This window comes from Lepidochelys kempii, chromosome 3 (assembly GCF_965140265.1).
Source record: "Lepidochelys kempii isolate rLepKem1 chromosome 3, rLepKem1.hap2, whole genome shotgun sequence".
In the NCBI taxonomy this organism is placed as follows: Eukaryota; Metazoa; Chordata; order Testudines; family Cheloniidae; genus Lepidochelys; species Lepidochelys kempii.
Window position 1 is genome coordinate 94,399,283 of NC_133258.1, and position 13,786 is coordinate 94,413,068.

General features: G+C 37.9%; 1 protein-coding gene across 1 annotated transcript in view; it reads right to left on the bottom strand.

Moving 5' to 3' along the window:
• The window catches only part of TRDN (triadin), a 115,725-nt gene that overhangs the window by 50,024 nt on the left and 51,915 nt on the right, over positions 1–13,786 (bottom strand). Inside the window, exons 3-4 of the mRNA XM_073337201.1 lie at positions 2,308–2,466; positions 421–450 (exon numbers count right to left, since the gene is read on the bottom strand). Coding sequence (XP_073193302.1) covers positions 421–450; positions 2,308–2,466 — 189 coding nt within the window. The remainder of the gene's footprint in view (positions 1–420; positions 451–2,307; positions 2,467–13,786) is intronic.

The window sequence follows — 13,786 nt, forward strand, 5'->3', positions numbered from 1 at the left end:
GAATACTTTTATATTCCCTACTGCTTCCTAACAGGTGTCTGTTCTTTCCAGGCATGTATGCAACACAAATGAACATTAATACAAGTCAATAGGCAGAGAATACATTTAAAATAACACTGTAGTAGTGCTGTTGGGTTTTTATGAGCATTTTTAGATGCACAGCATGATGAAACAATTAAGACTTCTCCTAAACACGCTGCACAGCAACAAACAATACTTCAAACCGTATTGTAATTTGACATTCCTAACAATTTCAATTTCCATACAGCATATACAGTTAGTAGAATAACAAGCAATTAGTGACAGAACCAGTGGTACAGAGACAGTAAGTTTGTACTAATTTAATAAATTTAATAATAAAAGTACCTAATAACATTTAACACATCAAAGCGTGTGTTATTTATAACAATGAAAACCAACCTTTTTTCTTCAATGGAGGTTCCACTTCACCTAGATGGAAAAAACACAACAGTCAGATATAACGGGTAGCAATGCCACTAATTTTTTCCATGCTAGTTTATTTTCATTTTTAAATGCATTCAAACTTTATACTGAACATGTGGAGTAACAAGAACTCTATTCTGAGATTTTAGATTTACACCCACACTTCTGCTTCTATGTGGGCTTTCTAAGAAGAAGGATGGATACGTTAAATGTATTGTAGACACCAGAAAAAGTTCTAGAACTTATAGTTAAACATGTGGCCGGATACTGACATGGGAGTGGAATTTGTTTAGTTATAAACCTGAATCCATATTTTAAAAATGGGCACAGGAATTCCATTTTCATTGACCACAAAGAAAACATTCCAAATGACACTTCTTGCGAAGTTCAGAACAAAAGAAACCTAATAATGCTTTGGATGATGTCAGTGGCAAAAGTCCCATTGACTTCAGTGGGAGCAGGAACAGTCTGTTGCCAAAGTCTAATGCTGTGGCTCCACTTGTGACGTGGCTTTAAGCATTGCAAAGAAGCAGACCCATACACCAGACTCTTAGGGCCTAATACTGAGAGATGCTGAGTCCCTCCTGTGATTCTTGGGAGGTGCTGACTGTTCTCCACCCTGAGTACTGTCAATGGAGTTAGGGTTGCCGAGGTCCTCTCAGAAGACATTCAGAACCTTGCAATTTAAATGATTTAACTTTTTATATAGGAATTGGTATAGGCTAGCTCATTTTATGATCCTTTCAAATCCTCAGGTAGGTGTGTCCACTCTGACGCAATCCACTCTCATACTCAAAAATGTTTCTCATTGCATGGTTTTGACCACCAGCACAATTTCAAAAAAATTGACAAAGAAACAACATTGCACCCTTTTTATTGCTCAACAACACAAAGAACTGACCTTATGGTGGCTGTAAATCACATCTCAGAATAGGGTCCCCAAGTCATAAAGCTACATATAATAGCATATCTGTTAGTATTTGTACACAATACTAATATGAAAGCCCATGCAGACATCTTGCAGTGGCAGAAATTAGGTGATACTTCTAGTTTATGAATACAGTAGGTGAATGATTCAGTTTAAGTTCCTGTTGGGTTTTAATCGTCTTTGTTATGATGGAATGCTACACAAAGCAATAGGAATATGGTATGACACTGTTATGAGCATCATGCCTAACTGCATATATGCGTACAGGATGATAAACATAATATGAAGTACTTGTGCATCTGTTACCATACCACATGCTACTGAACTGATTATCTGTTTACAAAAAGATGGTTCTTTCAAAAACTATAAAAATAGACTAACTGTTGGGTGTTTGGTTTAAGGTATCTGACTGCTCCATGAGATGATGCATATTAGTAGCATTTCCAAGACCATACTGTTAAATTATTGATGTTTGTTATCCAAACTTCCCTTCAGTCCAGTTACAGTGTTTTGTCCACCAATACTATCCCCCACTGTTCAAATATCAAATAAAAATGTGTCGTCGTAGATTTCTCAAGTTTTGACTGTACGTTTAATTCTTTCATTTTCTAGATCCTTCCATTCTTATAGAGTAGAGAGAAACAATGTAGAAGAGCTGCTGCCATTCTTTGAAATATCATCTCGGCCTAAATTAGTCCTCTTTACTTGGAAACACCGCTAGTAACATTTAAATCTGACATATTTTCTGTAATTGCCTATGAAATGAGAGATGAAAGCTAACAAAAGACATCAGTTTTCTAACCCTAGTAGCCAGCTGATTCCTTATTAGCAAAGGTGTTCACTTCTATTTGCTTTCCCTGACTTCTTTGACTGTGAGGTTAAAAATTAAGTAAGTCAACATAATGCAGGTAAAACATGAGTTAGCACAGTTACACAAGTCTGTATATCACAAATACCTTCATCACTGTCATCATCATCAGTTGATACGATGTCAGACAGTAAAGAAATAAAACCATAAAGCCAATCAGTGGATTCTTCTACGGTCTGATGTATGATTCTCAGTGGCTCCTTGCTGAGCTTGTTAACAGAGCTTCCTGAGTACATAAGTTAAAACAGAAAACATTTGAAAAGATATTTTTCTGCGGGTTAAAGTGATTCTGCTTTATTCTTCAAATACAGTGCTAATTATGCCAATTTCTTCACCAAAAACAAAGGTTGTGAATGTTAATTTTGTATTGCTCAAGAGCTTAAAGCACAGCTCTCTTTCCTCTGAAGAATTATGTTCTGAACACTTTCAGAGCAATACTTTCAATTATCAGAGTGGCCAGGAGGATAACTCAACTTTCACACCCCCTTCTTGTGCTTGTGTGGATTAGATTAAATTTAGACCTGGATCTACCAAATGTTTTCCCCTCAGACTCTCTTCCAATGCCTCACTCCGACATAGACATCCCCTCCATACCATACAAGATCTTTGTCTCCTTCTCATTCCCAAGTCCATAACCTGCCTCTACAGTGTGGAAATTCAGCACTAATTCACAGTCTGCCAATCAACAGCAATCAGTTGTGTGCTGTGCTTCCACCTGCTACTCTGCCTGACTCAATGCTCCATCTGTCTCCACTTCTTCCTCCATATATCACCACAAGGATCCTGCACTACTGGCCCAGGAACTTGCTGCGGCTTGGTGGCAGTGCAGGCTGGTTGCATCGTTCTTGTGGAGTACACAGAGAGGACTCAAGGAAGAAAGGATGTACATAACTGGGATGAAAAATGGAGATTACAATAAAGAGGAGAGTGAAAGCCCCAAATGCTTCTGGCACATACATACATACATGCACACACACTCTTAATGTCACTTTATGAAGATGTAAAGTACTTCCCCTTGCCATATGCACTAGTGTGCAGGGAATCACACATGGATAATAAGAATATTTTTAAATGTTCATCCAATTAAGCTTTCACTGGCTTTCTTTTTCTTTACCCACAATTGTCCTTTTGGTCTATTTCAGGAGAACTTTTCAGCTTCTTACAAATCATTTCACCTTCTTAGTCTCTCCAGCAAACCTGAATTATCCTAAGATCTATATCAAAGTATTGTTTAAGAAAGAGAAAGAAAGAAGTGTTTTATGCTAAAACATACTTTTCCATTAGGAGTGTAGCCACAGTCCAATTAATATGGACAGAAATCCGGTCCAAGCTATTGTCCTCTTTATTGCAAATTAACTGATAGACTGAAAGGTTCCCCTTATCTGCCTGGCACTAGTGGAGACTATTTAATATATTTTACCTAAGACAGTCAAAGTTAAATCATGAACAGGATTGTTATGCCATTTAAATGGATTTGTATAATACGATCCGGCTCCTATTGAGTTCAACAGAAGTATTGCAATTGACTCCTATTGTAAAAAGACTAGGCACCATAGCCTTGGTTACCACCACCTGTTTTTCTAACAGAATTATAATGTTATCATGTAAGTATTTTCATAAGTCAAATTAAATTTAATACAACTCTGTTTACCACCGTTTCTAACTGCAGAGTTTGCTGGTAAGGTTTGTGCTGGCAAAACACAATCAGAAGCAGACTTACATGAAAATTTCAGTTACAAAGGTAGGCAAAGTGCAGGCTTTAAGCAACCTCATTGCTGGCAACAATCTGAACAATGATCTATAAGTGCTACAAATAAAATGTACGAGGAAAATAATTATTTGATGCATAAATAAGACAGCTTTCCCCCCTTATTATATTTATCTTATTACCAATGAATTAATCTAAAAACACACTATACCACATAGAAGACCAGGACAGCTTTCTATAATTTTAAGTTTGTCTGTGAACAATGTGTAAAAAAAGCTTTTGACTTTGAGCAGTAGTTAGATTAAGTATATTTGGAGATATATCTAAGTTACATTATATCGCTCATATCATACTATAAATTCAACATGTCACATTGACATGGTATTGCACAGAAATGTGCAACGTTTTTTCACTTTTTGCCCAGTACTGTTTTATACCCTGGGCCAATACAAAAGATTTAAGAGCGAATTTTAGCGGTATAAAGAACCACAAAGTATTTACTTTACTCACAAAAATTTCTTGCATCTGCCCCATCCGCCAAGTCCAGAGATTTTTCAAATGAATCATCACAAACATCCCTCTCAATAGTTTAACACTTTTACTAGACAATCAAAAAATAAACACCAACTTGCCTCCAAATAAAGTAGCCTCTGAAATGTAATTAAACTTCTGGGGGCTTATTGTCATTTACACTGAGACTTACTTTTGTACCAGTCTGGCAGTATACAAGATACTTCAAGTGAGTAAACAATTTACACCGCCAGAGTGGTGTAAAGAGGTTACTGCATACCTGAGAATCAGGTCCTGGTTTTTAATTAAGCACATTTTTATAGAAAACCTTTGTATAATGCTGTGAAAATGGACTAAAAATTTTAAGAGACCAAAGGCAAAATTCCCCATTCTCATCTCCACTATGAGGCACATGTTGCAAATCCTCCTTACATTAAGGTGTGCAAAAAAAAAAAATCTATTTGGGTTTGCAAAGATGTTCCTTTGGTGACATTTGTAAAAATCTGAAATTGGGCTGGCGGGGGGAACCACTGCAAGTTTCGCTAATATCCCTTGCAGTGTGATGCTTTTGACACAATTGTGCCAACTAGCCTCCTATACACCTTTTGTTATGCTCTCTTTCATTTAAAAAAACAGTTTTTTTAGCGGTAATTATGCATCTTAATGTACTTAAAATCCCATGCCAGATATTCATGAAGTATAAAGAAATTACTGATCAAATCCTTGCTCTCAGCTTTCCCCAGAACTTTGCCAATATCAGGCTGGTGTTTTCCTATTAGAATAAAATACATATGAAATAAGGAAAGGAAGAGCAATCCAGGGTGAATTAAACAGAGAGGGAGATGCTGTTTGCCTCAAGAACATGCAAAGAATTATGTCTGTTTTCAGTGGATTAGTGTGTTCCTTGCATTCCTGAGCATGACTGACAAAATGCAAGCTCGCAAAACAGCTTAAGCTTGTTATTTTGATATTATTTAGACCATTCTGTCTTTTTTTGGTCTAGCAAGAGAGAATATGTTGATAGTTTATTAGAATACATCTGAAACCAAGTACACTCAAACTGGAATAACTACCCCCTGCATATCACTTGGGAACTTTTCTCTCTTTGGCCACACACAGAATATACTCATGCTTTAAACCTGTGCTACACAGCACACTACATAATACAGAATGTCCAGTGACCTCAGTGGGAGCTGCTAGGTGCTCAGCACTTTTGAAAAATTGGACCACTTATTTAAATGGCTAAGTAGGACTTCAGAAGCTTAACTTCAGGCATCCGGTTTTTTTAAAAAAACCTGGCCAATATCATTAGGCAGCTTGAACATTTCTCCATTCTATTTCACATGGTCACACTCTTGGTTATCTCAGATAGGGACCAAATCATGGGCCTCTCTTATCCCCTAAAGGAAGCCAATTTAATAGCTGAGTGGGTGGCAGAGTGAATTTGAAGGTGTCATCCTCTAGATTCAGGTCAGTTGCTAGACTTACCATAATTTGAGTACTGAGAATAGCCAGTGTGAGTGCCTTGAATTTAATCTGCATGGTGTCTTTACAGGATTGGAAGGTTGCTGAGGGAGAGGCATGCTTTGAAATTTGGCATTTTGTTGAGCTGATGAACACTTTACAAACTGAGCCAAAAAAAAAACCTAACATTTTTCTCTAAGACAATTTAATACTGGAACAACTGTTTTCCAACTGTTTTGTTGAGGGGAAAACAAACCCTGTACTGTAGCTGAACTTTGTCTGAAAAGCACATACAATTAAATGTGTAGAGGCTTGTTTTTATTGATATCTGCTGCTGTTTTTAATAAGAAAAACACACACACACACACACACACACATACCTTGGTGACTTTTGTTTTACATTAAATTCTCTTTTAGTCCTTGTCCTGTTAGGTCCTGATCCTGCAACACTTACACCTCTGAGTAACTTTACACATATGAGTAATCAGAGCTCAATATGACTATTCACATGAGTAAATTACTCTCATACCTTAGTGACTGTAAGATTGGGACCTCAAATAGAAGCAAACCACAGCATTTGTCCATTTATTGTTTGCTACTGTATAAAGGCTGTCTTTCAATTCATTGAAAGCGTAGTACTACTGGTACCTACATCTCCATTGCTATGAGAATAATAGCTCATTTCACCTATCTTCTCTCATACTGACCCTAATGAAGCAGTTTATCACTTGCAAAATTGTTTTGCAGATGTTTAAAGCTGGATGACTTCCAGGTGACTGAAGCTAAATCCCAGTCAAATGGGAAGATTTTATACATTACTTAGCAGTAAAACCTTATCTAACCAAAACCCAACTGAATTCTCTAGGAGGGTCTTTGATACCCGTTTTATATATCTACAAGAAATTTGGGAATTTGCTTGGATTTTCTTTGATAAACACATTTAAAATGTGATTAAAATAGCTTATTTTATCCTCTAAGAAGTGTTGCAGGATTAAATCCTGCTGAGCCCCCCATAGATTTGGAAACTGGTTTTCATGCTTATTGCATCCAAACTGGATTACTATCATTCTTTGTTTGTAGAGTTCCAGCATCAGTGTTGCTGGAATTTCAGTTTGGTCCAAAATGCAAGAATAAGAATTATCGCTTTTACTCATAGGAATCAACAGATTTACCTAACTCTGAATTCTCTTTGGCTTACAATTTCTGCTCTCATTGATTTGAAAATTGTGCTTGTGTCTTTTAAGGTAATTAGTAGCTCTTGCCTGAACTATATGATGAAACTTCCATGATGATACTTTGAAGTTGATGAAAAATCTTTTGCTTTCTGAAATCAACCCGACACTGGATTTTTACATGTCCCTCAATATCTTTTCTATATACCCTTTGGTCATAAAATGCTGTACCTGAAAGTGTTGAAGTAATTTCAACTGTGTCAAAAATTTTAGACAAGCTTTTGAGAATAGATAAAACCTTATTTCTTATCTGAACTGATACTAAGTTCTGTAACAGTGATTTTTCAGTATATGAATGAAGTGTATGATATGATTTGCAGTAATGATTTGAGCATATTTGTTTAAATTTTATGGTTGGTGTTACTATTTATTGCTGTAAAGCACACAAAAGGTACTAATTGACTTGTCTGTGCAGGTTGCTAAACTACTTCCTACTTCAGTTGTTTGTCTAGTTCTAATAACAATGCTAATAACAAGGTCTGTCATCAGTCCTTTTGCTATCAAGTAGTTGTACCAATCATATTTTAACCTATTTAATGGATTTGTTTACCAGTTGTGTTTTTAATTCAATTACATGTGATGGCAACAATATACTGAATGTAATTTGAAATCACTGTACAAATAAAGGTAATTATCTGGTGTACAGATTGATTGATTTATGAGATATCTAATTCATTGATAATGACAAGGTACAGGATGTGAAAACTAAGATTTTCTGTCATGTTTGATAATATATAAAAGCCTCACACTAGTTTAAATGCTCATAAAACATATCCTAGTTTGAGTAAAACATATGTACATGTCAGAAAGTACTGTAATTTGACTTCAGAGTTTGCATATTGCCTAAGGGTCTCCAGACTGCTAGTTGTCTTTGAAATGAACTTTAACTTCAGCTGCTACTGCATACTTCTATTGCTTCTGAAGACCAGAAAGAAATTATATCAAAAAAACTCTTAATATAGCAGATGAGACATACACCTTGTTTCCCAACACTAACACCAGAATCCATTCAACTCAGGATTCCTTATGGATCACTTTGGTATTCTAGGGCCCTGATTTTCTTCGCACTTACTCAAGTGTGAGTCAGGATAAACTCTGGTATGTATCAATGATTTACACTGATATAAAGCTGCTGGGAGAGAAAACTCAGACCCTCCATTTCCCTTACATGCCAATTTATAGATATTGAAAATGTAAATATGAAATTAACAGTCTACAATATAAAACCTTCTCTGGTTACATTATTTGCCTTTCCTCCCACCATTGCCCAGTAATTATAAAGAGGTTCAGCTCAAGGATATAGCAAAAACCTCAGTTGAATGTAGAAAGAGGCATTTTCATCCAAAATGAATTGCAAGCAAAAAAACAGTTCTATTACAGTAAAATACACTTAATTTCCCAACTAAATAGTATGTCTGCTTAATTGGGATACTTGCCAGAAATTGAAAATAGACTAAAAATAATTCTACAAAGTGCTATGCAACTTCAACTATCACAGACTTGGCTCACACTGGCACAACTATACATATATGTTTAGCCTTGACTCTACAAAAATAGTTAAATGACTCGAGGGGACTTAGACGTCTATTGAGTTCACTTGGAGTGGGTCAGGTTCTGATTATACAAAGTTTGCTTAAATGTCATGTCATGTATTAGTCACATTGTAGTGAAGCAGAGTGGCCTCTCTGCGAGCCTGAGACAGAGGGACCATTACACTCTTCTTGGTGGGTGGAGCCAAGCTGACCTCCTCCCCTGCACCAAAAGTAGAGGGGTGGGACAGGAAGTATAAGAGGCAGGCCCTTCAGCTCAGTTGGGCTGGAGCTAGCAAAGGAGGCACATATATCTAGCCCACTGCAGAACTCTGGGTCAGACCCTGAGCTGTGCATGCCCTGACCCTGCAGGAGTCTGAGAGGGAGAGGAACTGCTGTCTACCACTTACCCTGAGGAGACTGAGAACCTGCAGACCACAGAGCCACACCAATGGACTGGAATATCAAATAGCCCAGCGGAACCAGACATTAGTCAGGCTGTGCTATCACCTTACAAGTCAGTGTGTTTTGGCAGGATCCTCACTGACCCACAGGCAGGATCCCCTGGCACTGTTAGGGCCCTGGGCTGGGACCCAGTGAAGTAGGGTGGGTCCAGGTCCCCCTACTGCCAACCCCAACCCTCAGATGGCAGCCTATTTACCCTAGGGTGAAAGGCCTGTGCCTTGTTTGTGGCTTGCCCGCTTCCAGCAGGCCGCAAGCCCATAAACGGTGTGTGCTGTCTGCCTTAGCCAGGAGGCTAGGCTACAGACTGCTTAATTGCTTATTGCTCTGCCCTGCCCACAGGGTTAGAGCCACTGACTGTGTTTACTGCCTGCCTTAGCCAGGAAGCTTGAGCCCAAAGATTGCTTATTGCTGTGCCCCGCCCAGAAGGTCAGAGCCCACACTGTGATTACTGTCTGCCCCAGCCAGGAGGCTTGTGCCAGAAACCACTAATTAACTTCTATTTATTGCCTGACACAGTGAGTCAGACAATGGAAAATCCTGATATGGAGGGACCAATACACACATGTTTTTGCATAATATTTTAAAGTTATCAGCTAATGATTTGTACAAAGCTTCTTTTTTGAAGCCATTCATGAAGCAAAAGTGAAGATCTCCCAGCATATCAGAGCCTCCTGAGAATCTGTTGATTGGGACAATATCTTAAACTGACAAATCTGCTTTGACCGGATGCTACTGTAATTAACTTCATTCATTATAGTCAGCTAGATTTAGTTGTTAGCAAAGAAGTGGCGTTACTGCTTGCTGGCGGTCAGCGATTGCCCATGCTTTGTTATCGTAGTTAAGTAGGCCACACACACAGACACACACACATATTTAGAATACTGCAGGCAAATGTCTTTACCAGGTGGTAAACAGGGATCATCACAATGTTGTGAATAGGTGGCTATAAAGGATGACAACAAGATGTACCAAGGAATGGCCAATAAAAAAAAAAAGTGAAGAAACATTATTAGCAATAATGAACGTTATAGGATGGCACTTGACTAAATAAAGCAGTTATGTCATGAGGATTTATTTCATCCCTGTGCTATGAAGTAGAAATTGGATTTCAGAAAACAGAAAAAAAATACACTGTAAGGTAATACAGCAAGAGCCAACCAATGTAAAGGTACAATTAAATACTACTGTACAAAATTATTCACAAAGATTACAAAATGCAAACATTCTTTTGCTCAAAAGAAACAACTGATTAATTCTACTGAATTATTCTTTTCAGAGTAACAGCCGTGTTAGTCTGTATTCGCAAAAAGAAAAGGAGTACTTGTGGCACCTTAGAGACTAACCAATTCTTGGTTCCCTCACCATCAAAAGACCAAAAAAATTATATCACTGATGATACCTTGTGCAGTTGTTACCAGTGTGACTTACCATTATTTGTTTAAAATTAGAACGTTAATAAGCATGACCAAGGACCTGAAATTTGGTTGGCATTTTGTAGTAATCTGAAACACTTAAGCATGAAAGACTCGTTTCTCTTCTTAGAGCCTTCCCTATTATCCAAGTCAGTTTCTGAAATTTCATGTTTTCAACTTCATGAGGTCTGTCACAATTTATCATATTGTACACTAGACCCACTGGGATAATAGCAAATCTAGCTAGCACCACAACAGTACTTCATGGTCTTGTCATTGTTTCCAATATAAACTCCATTTTACAGGGGCTTATAACTCAGCTGTAAAATTTGCTACAGGGTGAAACATGGCAAATAACATGTCAGCTGGGCAGCCCTTTTTTAAACCTGAATTTGGTTTAAATCAGTTTGACTGGTTTTAGATTGGGGGGGGGGGGGCTGTAATTTTTGTGGATTTAGGGGACATTTGTGGAGTTCCCATATAACTCAAAACTGTTTCAGTTGAGAACTTGGATATTTGTAGGCTGTTCATTCATGATGTGGACCGGTGACATTGGGTACAGTAAAAATGGTCTTTCAATAGGCTGTGATACTGTGATTTAAAGTTACTGCACACAAATAAGGCCAAACCCTACTGTTCTAACTCAATCCTTACTCCGGAAAAATTGTCCAAGCCCTTCTCTATATGGCAAAGTTTTTTTTTTAACCAGTTTTTCCAGTGCAGTTATAACAGTGTAAGTCCCTGCGTGGACCCTCTTATTGCAGTATAAATGTGACTTTTTCCAGTTTCTTATGTTACTTGGGAAGAGGTTTAAGCTAAACCAAAAAAAAAAAAAAAAGAAAGAAAGAAAAGTCATTTCTACCAGATTAAGAGTGTGTACAAGCAGAGTTATACCAGTATAACTATAAATTCACATCTTAGTTTATACAAGTAGAATCTTCCCATGTAGACAAGCCCAATGCAATGATTGCAGGCTTTGCCCCCAAAGGAAGCCCATTCTCTGCGCATGAAAATGCACAATTTGCCAATCATACTTACCAAAGAAAAATACTCATTTTATTTACTGCTGAATTCAACATATCTTATATAAAAGGACACTTTATGGAAAGCAGCTTTTACACGTTGTCCTGTTATGAGCACATGTAAACCGAGGATTCCACAATTCTTAGTCTTTCTGCAATTTTTGTTGTTTTTTTGCGGAATATATGCTTTGGTTAGAAAAAGCTAGATTTGTTTCTTTTTTTCTCCCCTCATTCCCTTATCCACTATCAGGATAAACCCAGGCCTACAGGAAACTGTCAATGACTAAACAGCAGCACCAGCGGTGATTGTGAACTAATTTAGGAAGATGTTAACTTCAAAGTGTTTTTGAGTCAGCAGCTGACAGCTGCTATCCTAAAGTAGCACAGCCAGGATTCAGCTGCTTTTGCCATTGTACTGCAGGAAGCACAGAAGAGTCCCCTCTGTGATTGGCTGGGATCCTGGGTATTTCCCATGGTTCCCCAGCATTCTGATGCCTTTTCCTGGCTCCACCCACAGCCCACTCTTCACCCATGCCAGTCACACAGACACAGGAGAACTGGAGAGAATGAACCTGTGCTGTAGTTTTCTTAAGAGCCTCCTCATGCATTTGTACCAGAAATGAATGAATAATTCACTGTGAATAATTTATTCAACAATGATAGGCTATTTTTCTGGTCATGAAACAACCAAAAGAAGATTGAAACCTCTTCACATGTTTTGCTTCTTGAAATTACTGAGATTATTTTGTGAGGTTCTTTTTGGTTATTTGTTTTCTTTATGGATGCCTGAATCACTACCAATTCACTGTGAATATGACACTCAGGAGTTGAAAGCAGAGCTGTGCTGATTAGCTGTGATTGGTCACATACATTGTTATTGTTATTATTAGGAATGCTGAAAATATTCAAACATGTTGTAAGTAGTCCATTTATATATTTGGATCTTTGGCCAATTCATCTTTGTAAGGGTTAAAACAAACTTAAATCATGTGGTCAACTGGACCAATTAAAACCATAACCAGTTATTTTGTTTTGTAATGTGTAATACACATTAATGACTTGTAAAACAAGTCAGCAAACTGCACTTTAAAAGACTGCAAAAATCAAGCAGGACAGTGCTGCAAGGCTCAGATCAAACCAAAAATGAATAATCTTTTTTACATTTTTGAAGATACAAGTATGAAAGGCAATTCCTAATACAGTATGCTAGTCACTTATTCATATCATATTCACACACTACATAATGCATGAAATTTGTAGTGTCTTATCTCAGACTCTTGTAGCACATCAGCTTCATATTGCATTAGAAATTTTTCAGTCATGTTTATAACTGTACTATAAAATGTAGTAGGAATATAAGCTTTCATTTTTTTCCCTTTCACATGAATGAGTGTAAGAATGAATCTGAAAGACTGAAAAAATTGAATTCCATACCTTTGGAAAGAAGGATTTGGAAAAAAGAATTTACCATTGATCTAAATTCTTGGGTCATCACAGGATTCTCAAATCACATAGCCAGACACAGTTGACTAGAAGGTGGCTCTTATTTTCCAGCCCCTGCACGAGCCCACTGGAACACATAGAATCATAGAATCATAGAATCATAGAATATCAGGGTTGGAAGGGACCCCAGAAGGTCATCTAGTCCAACCCCCTGCTCAAAGCAGGACCAATTCCCAGTTAAATCATCCCAGCCAGGGCTTTGTCAAGCCTGACCTTAAAAACCTCTAAGGAAGGAGATTCTACCACCTCCCTAGGTAACGCATTCCAGTGTTTCACCACCCTCTTAGTGAAAAAGTTTTTCCTAATATCCAATCTAAACCTCCCCCACTGCAACTTGAGACCATTACTCCTCGTTCTGTCATCTGCTACCATTGAGAACAGTCTAGAGCCATCCTCTTTGGAACCCCCTTTCAGGTAGTTGAAAGCAGCTATCAAATCCCCCCTCATTCTTCTCTTCTGCAGGCTAAACAATCCCAGCTCCCTCAGCCTCTCCTCATAACTCATGTGTTCCAGTCCCCTAATCATTTTTGTTGCCCTTCGCTGGACTCTCTCCAATTTATCCACATCCTTCTTGAAGTGTGGGGCCCAAAACTGGACACAGTACTCCAGATGAGGCCTCACCAATGTCGAATAGAGGGGAACGATCACGTCCCTCGATCTGCTCGCTATGCCCCTACTTATACATCCCAAAATGCCATTGG